This window comes from Solanum pennellii, chromosome 10, assembly GCF_001406875.1.
Source record: "Solanum pennellii chromosome 10, SPENNV200".
NCBI lineage: Eukaryota > Viridiplantae > Streptophyta > Magnoliopsida > Solanales > Solanaceae > Solanum > Solanum pennellii.
In genome coordinates, this window is record NC_028646.1 from 51,937,577 (window position 1) to 51,945,292 (window position 7,716).

At 34.4% G+C, this 7,716-nt stretch overlaps 1 protein-coding gene across 2 annotated transcripts; it reads right to left on the reverse strand.

Moving 5' to 3' along the window:
- Positions 1-591: 591 nt before the first annotated feature.
- LOC107032028 (soluble inorganic pyrophosphatase 6, chloroplastic-like) lies at positions 592-7,365 on the reverse strand. Of its 2 annotated transcripts, none has more exons than XM_015233583.1 (6): positions 7,047-7,365; positions 6,301-6,461; positions 5,940-6,040; positions 5,644-5,825; positions 3,773-3,871; positions 592-914 (listed from the first exon to the last, which is right to left on the reverse strand). In XM_015233583.1, exons 1-6 carry the CDS (start codon positions 7,293-7,295, stop codon positions 822-824), a joined length of 885 nt encoding a protein of 294 aa, XP_015089069.1. In that variant the 5' UTR covers positions 7,296-7,365; the 3' UTR covers positions 592-821. The 2 variants fall into 2 exon arrangements, with proteins under 2 accessions (XP_015089069.1, XP_015089068.1); XM_015233582.2 differs by having other exon boundaries at positions 5,629-5,825.
- Positions 7,366-7,716: the final 351 nt, after the last annotated feature.

The window sequence follows — 7,716 nt, forward strand, 5'->3', positions numbered from 1 at the left end:
GTAATGTCAACTGTAAGATCACCCACCTCAGTAGCCTAATCGCTTATAAATTGCACATTTATCACCTAGACTTCCCAAGTTGACTTGGAAATAAAACATACTTTATTACATTCCCCAAAGAATATAAACAGAAAAATAAGTTTTTAGCTCATAAAAGATGCACCAGGTTTTATTCATAAGAACAACTATTCAATAAGTGATGAAAACTTAAATGCTTGCGTTTACCTGCTTGAGACAGAATAGCTGCTCAACAACAGGGCTCAGGTGTTTAGGACACAAGAGTGTCTATGGTTTAGTTTCCCAGATTACTCATCTCATCTTATAAAAATCTCAGTCATAAGTACCTGACCTTCACGGCACCAGCAGCAGAACTGCTTAATTTGGTAAAAAAGCAGACCACTTTTCTTAAAAAATAACTCATCATCACCATCTTCCATTTCATCACTAGTGAGTTTCAAGTAACAGCATCTTCCAGCTTCAGAAAAGATAAAGCCACAGATCATGGCGGATGAATCTCAAGCAAGATCTTGGAAGCTTGCAAATACTCTGTTAACTTTGTGACTAAGATGCATTCATACTTGGTTAATGCAATTGAAGAACAAAGATCAATTGAGATATATTTAAATCCTTTTTCCACTTAGATAGCTTCAAAAGGCATTTCCATACAGAAAATATGGATGAAAAAGTAGCATCTTCTTGTGCTGAATAAACTTAAAGAATGTGAACTCATTTACACGTCACATATGAGGACGGAGAAAGATTTGCTACCAGCTCAAATAACAAGCAACAAAACTAGCTCTTCAAGCTTTATCAATTGGAAGCTATACAAGTGAAAGATCACCAGCAGGAATGGATCTCTTGACAAGCTTTGCCCAAGACTCGTTGGTTTCCATAATAACCTTAAGTGCATAATCCTGTAATGGCAGATGAAATTAGATAATTATCAGGGTCATGCAAAGCCAAGGAGGACAGGCTTATCTAACTACGCAAATCCAAGAGGCATAGCTTGTCTAGCCGGAGAAATATTTCTAACATCCCATCCTTTTCATTCTTCTTTGTGGGGCCTGGGAAGAGGGGTTGTGAGAAGTGTCTACAAAAGTACTACCATTCTTCTTTTTTTCTTCTCATCAGTTGCTAAATACTACTCCATCCGTTTAAAAAAGAATGACTTCCTTTCCTTTTTAGTCTGTTTTAAAAAGAATGACTTTTTTCTTTTTTTGGTAAGATTTTACTATCAGCTTTCCACGTGGTATATTTAAAGCCACAAGATTAAAGAACAATTTTATACATTTGACATAACTTTAATTTAGGACCACAAGATTTAAAATTCTTCTTTATTTTTAACTACATTTCAAGTCAAACAAAGTTATTCTTTGTGAAACGGAGGAAGTAAATATTAGTATTCTTGACACATTAATGTCATTATGTGCTAAATAATTAAACCAACATTTTGACACATTCATGTCATTATCTGCTAAATATTAGTATTCTTGACACATTCATATCATTATTATTGTTGCTCTCCTATCTTATTCCTCGATTGTACTATTACATGTTTCCTTTGCTTCAATTATTGTATTAGTTGTTGTTGTTACTATTCTTTTCTTCATTATTTTTTTCAAAATGGCTTCTTCACTACTGTATTTCCTAGTCAATCTTGTTTTAATTTGCTTTACTTGAGCAGAGAGTCTATCCGAAACTACCTCTGTACCTTCACAAAAGGTAGGGTAAGGTTTGCGTAGAGTAAGGTCTGCGTAGACACCACCCTTCTCAGACCCCCACATATGGAATTACACTGGGTATGTTTTTGTAACATAAAAAAGCATTCAAGATATTATAGTTACATAACAAATAACTACAGACAGCCACAGAAAGAATTTATCTTCATATGTAATAACTCAAAGACGACCCCAGATGTGGATGGCAAAATGTCGCTAAGCACCAATAGGCATAACAATTGAAAATTTAAGATTGGTCTCGTCCAATGCATATAGTCTCAAGATATTACTCTCTCTATCAAAATTAACAGTCACTTTAGCTCAAAATATTTGTCACTTAAGGAATTCAAGACTAAAGCTGGCAGTTGTTTCCACTATACCTTAATATCAAAGAAGTAGTTCTTTTTAATGTTGCTCAATTCTCAAAAAAACAATTAGTAGTCAAATATTGAAATAGTGACAACCATTGAAAAGCTAACACCGTTCACACTATATGTCATCATTATTTCTTCAATATGTAACCCTTTATCTCATATAAAGTCTTTCTAGTACAGAACTTCAACAAAATACTCACATACCAATACTTTTATTCCCTCGTCCCATTTTAACAGTTGCTTTAGCTTTTTTCATGCCTATCAATAAATAAAAGGTATAATTAATTAAGTTGCCCATATTTAATGAAAATAGTTTGATTTCGTCCTCTAACATACTTGATTATGTTTTGTTAAATGTCTTTACTAGAAAAGACTATTTATATGATATAATTAAGGAATTGAATATTAAAGAAACTATGACTACAAATAGTTTGAACGATATTAACTATCTAATGATAATCTATCATTTAAATGTGTGACAAACAGACTATTAGATGTTTTTTAAGAATTGAGCAGTATTAAAAAGAATTATTCCCTCCATTTCTATTTTAACGGCCGTTTAGCTCTTTCACGCTCATTAAGAAAACAATAAATACAAAGTATAGTTTATTAAGGTACCCCTATTTAATACTCTCTTCGTCCCAAATTAACAGTCATTCTAGCTCAAAAAAATTATCTCAAATTAGGAATTCAAGACTAAAATTGACAATTATTTCCGAACATACCCTTACTATTGAAGAAAAATTTTATTTTATAATACTCAATTCTCAAAAATCATTTTATAGTCAAATATTGGAATGTTAACAGGCTATTGGAATGTTAACACCATTCACACCATATATTTAAATTATTAATTCTTCAATGTTCAACTCTTTATCACATGTAAGGAGACTTCTTCAGTAAATATCTTCAAGAAAATATACTCAACTATTTAAGAGGAAATATTAATTTACTTTGTTATATAGGGGTAACATCACACCTTTTATTTATTGTTTATTTAATGGGCGTGAAAAAAGTTACATCAACAGTTAAAATGGGAAGAGGGAGTAAATGTAGATTGATTTTTCATCTTAAAAGCTGGAGTATACTTTGTTGAAGATCTTACTAGAAGAGACTATATGAGATAAGAAGTTGAATATTACAGAAATGACCATCACATATAACATGAATGGTGTTAGTTCTCCAATGGTTGTCACCATTCAAAGCATTTTGAGAATTGAACAACATTACAAAGAACTCCTCTTCAATATAAAGGCATAATTGAAAACAACTCAATTTAGTCTTGAAAACCTAAAGTGACAATTATTTCGGGAGAATATTTTGAGCTAAAGTGATCGTCAATTTGGGAAGGAGGGAGCACTTCTTTAATATGAAAGATATAGTTGAGAACAATTGTCAACTTTAATCTTGAATTCCTAAAGTGACAATTATTTAGGACAAACTTTTTGAGCTAAATGACTGTTGATTTTGGACGGAGGGAGTATAAATAGGGGTAACTTAGTAAACTATATCTTGTATTTTTTTCCTTAATGGGCGCTAAAAGAGTTGAAACAACTATTAAAATGGGACGGATGGAGTAATAGATGAACAGAAACGAGCATCTTCAACAAATACTCAAGCAAATATGTCCAATAATTTCTTGGTATGAAGCAAACAACTTAATAACATCCTGCAAGATACCTTGTTAGCTGGATTGTTCCCAAGTCCAAACTTGTTTGCAGGCTTCCCATCAGGAATCTTATAGTCTCTAAACCAGTCCATGATAGCTGTCAGAGTGCCCTGAAATATTAACAGAATTAGTTTGACGAATATTAACAAATTAAGAAAATTTAGTGAAGACACATAATATATACTCAGATAAGAAAAGCACCCAAGAATGTGGCTAATCATTAGTTCTGAGGTTCAAATCCCAGCGGACACAAAAACATTAGGTGATTTGTTAGTACCTATGTTGGTGGAGGTAGCAAGTACCCCGTGGAAATAATCTAGGTGTGCTATATAGATAGTCAAAGTAGCGGCACTATTTATCTGAGTCCTGACTTGACATAACCATTTTGAAGAAATGGCACTTGAACACAGTATTGAACAAGTTTTGCCTCTAATTACAGTCAACATTCAAGAGTATTTACTCACTCCAATCATGGAACCTCATTCGGTAGCTAAAGTGGGATTCCTCTCAGAACTAGTGTCGTTAAGATCCATTGCAACCTCTTAGTACCTCTTTTGATAAATCAGAAATACTTCTCTGTTACCAGACGAAAATGGAGTAAAAAGATGTACAATACATGGGTGTCACTCATAGACAGTTACTGTCCAATCTGCCTAACTATCTATTCAGCATCGAATGTTAGTAGAGAACCTCCAAAGATTCGTACCACATTAACTGATTTGCCAGTAAGAATTTAACAGTTCCAGATATAGATGTACTAGACACTGGAAGGAATGCATTCCAGTAAAGGTCATCAAAACGGTTGTGAAACAATATCAGAGAGGTTCAGGGTCTGGAACAGATATAGAACAAGGATAGACTGATACATAGCTAGGCTTTCACTACATGCAATGTCAATGGACAACCAAAAGCACTGGGAGAGTGTTTCCATGCTTGCAGGGTTGCTACAGAGTTGGGGAACTAACAGCAAGCCTTCAGGATCTTCTAGTGGAGTAGGTTCACAAACTAAAAATCTTACCTTTTCCGTATAGATATATGGAATGGTTACTTGACATGCCTGTATTTTTCTCTTATTCATTGTACTAGTAATAAGAATTAAGGAGGCTACAGCCAGTGGCGGAGCCAGAAATTTCATGAAGGGTGTCCAAAAAAGCTTCAACACTTCAAACTCCCAACCACCTTAAGCTTGAACTTTTAAGGCGTGCCAGAAACCACTAGGCTACAACACTTCATTGTTTAAAGGGTGTCCAAAATATATTATTTAACTATTTAGCATATAATGGCCAAGAAATAATACAGAGCAAAAGTTCTAGTCCATCTTGTTTGTACAAATTCAAATGATGCAACTTCACATAAGGGATTGGTGATTGTAATTTAGACGAGCTAATCCGCCTTCCAACAAAGATTAAGTTGAGAGCAGAAGCTATATGGTTGAAATTTGCAACCAAGGGTTAAAGATTTGCTGGGAGGATTAGTCTACCAGCAGTTATAGGAGAAGTTTTGCCTAAATAACTTTGACCATTTTGTACTTGGCTAAACTCTCACTCCAATAGTGTAAGCAGCTACTTCTAAAAAATGCAACTTCACTCTTGTTATCTATAAAAGTTAAATTCTCTCTGTTCTAACTTATATCTATTGCTGTTCCTAGGCAATGAACACTGGTGAACGTTTATCAATTAACCAAACCATAGAACATCCATAACACATCTCGGCATAGCCATATAAAGTCAAACATCCTTAGAGAGAAATATCTTTAAACAGGGCATATATAACAACACCAAAGGGAGTGCCAAAAAGGATGATGCATAGTGTTATTAAATCATCAACATGTGAGGGTAATGGAGAGTGAAAAACATAAGGGCCTTACTGCACTCAAACATACCGGGAAATGCTTCTCAACATCATCAATATCATTGACAAGTGAAGCTCGGGGATCATCTAGAGATATAGCAACTATTTTCCAGTCAAGTTCTCCTTCATCAATCATTGCCAAAGCAGCTAAAGGTTTGACCTTCAAGACCTGGCCCATTTTAGCACGGCTTTCCCCAATCTCGACAACATCAACTACAGACAAATTAGTCATCAAGAAAGTTAACCACCCTCTAAATTCATTTTTTCCTTTTTAATGAATGATTAGAACAAAGCTCATTAAACAATTTAGGAGCACCGGAAACAAACCAGGGTCATTATCTCCAAATGCCCCCTCAACTTCAGCATTTGCCAATGAAGGGTCTTCCCAGGTTTGAGGAAGCAATCCATAGTTCCAGTTAATATTATATCTAAGAACGGTGCAAGACATACATCAATTCAAACAACAAATGACATGAACTTCACACAACTATCACAACAGAATATGAGGTAAATGCTGCACCAGAATAAAACATATTAGTCTTCAGCAGTTAACTCATGTAGGCCACAAACTTGTCATCCTTTTAACATTCTTTTCCCACTTAAAGCAATTGATGGGCCAAATAAATAATTCAACAGGACATAATCATACTAGAATATGTTGGGAAATAGTTACATAGAATAGTCTTACGGATAGTATCTAAGTTTTCCCTTCTTTGTGTCTTGTTTAATTGGGGTGTACTGCTCATCAGTAGCAACTTCCATCTTTGCACTTGATTCTTTGGGAATTTCAGCAATGAAATTGAAAACACCATCACCTAAGTTAAGTGGTATATCATGCCAAGGGGATACCTGCAGATTATACCGATATGACGTGACTATGTAGGAAGTCATGTTTATTTGACAAATTTTAGTAATAAAAATGACTAACGTTGACAATGAAGTACGAACTAAAATGTAAGAGATATATAGTAGAAAAAACACAGCCTTTGTTCTTGTTGTCTTCTTCATTGGATTTTATTTGTAACAATTCTCTCTAGGGATCTTCATAAACTAGACAACACGCAAATGCCTCGGGCAACATTTTAAACAATGATTTAAGAACAACATGAAGCTTGATGTTGAGAATAGACTAATCTAGGAATTTACACACACTCTATGAAGATAGCGGGTCCACCAGTAACCATTGCCAACCATGTAAGTCCAGCATTGCAACAAGATAGAGCATTTGGGTTTATTTTAAAATTCCGTTAGGGGAAGGGGAAATGGGGAGGGGATTACATTACTCTGACCAACAAGGTGAGAGTACAGGCAGCCAACCAACTAAGCTACAAAGATTCCGCAAAGCATTTGGATTGATCATGTAAAGTAAAATGTTTATCCTGAAAATTCCCACATTGCAATAGAGTAAGAAGTCAGAAATTGTAGAGGATTAACCTTTTTGCCGGAATCTTCCGCAAAAAATACACGATAATCCAACGTTTCAGGCTGTCCGTGTTGTTTGATTTGAATTTGGGGATTGTAAATAGCACTGCAACTGAAAAGTCGACTCCTTTGTGCAGCAGCAGCTCCATTACGGAAGCAAAGGTTGAAAATGCTGGGCTTTTGGAGAGGACCTTTCGATATTAGTGAAGCTGTTATAGTGTTGTTTGCTGATACCCTCACTGTTGCACTTGCAGCCGCCATTATTGCTTTTAGTAGAGAACTCAAAAGGCAATGTCAGCAGCTGTTACTTCTATTTAACTGAAACCCCAAAAGAGAAAATGATGTAAGAATGCCTCTTAAAGTTTTCAATTAAAAAAAAAGGACAAGTAGGTCGGTGGGTCCCTTTTTTTTCTCCTCTATTTTTTTATTTTTAACAATTAATAAAAACGAATTAACCTATTAATTTTAAAACTTAAGGACTTAAAATAATATTTTTATGAAGAGTTCTTCATTAGTAGAATAGAACCAAATAGCTAGGACCATAAAGGAACCACGAGTTGAAAAAAAATTCAATTTTTTTCAATTTTAAAATCGTTATTCAATAATTTCTATTGTGTTTTCTTCCTAGCAAATTTTCTTCTCTTTTCTATTTCAAAATATCAAAACTAGGGTTTCATAAAGA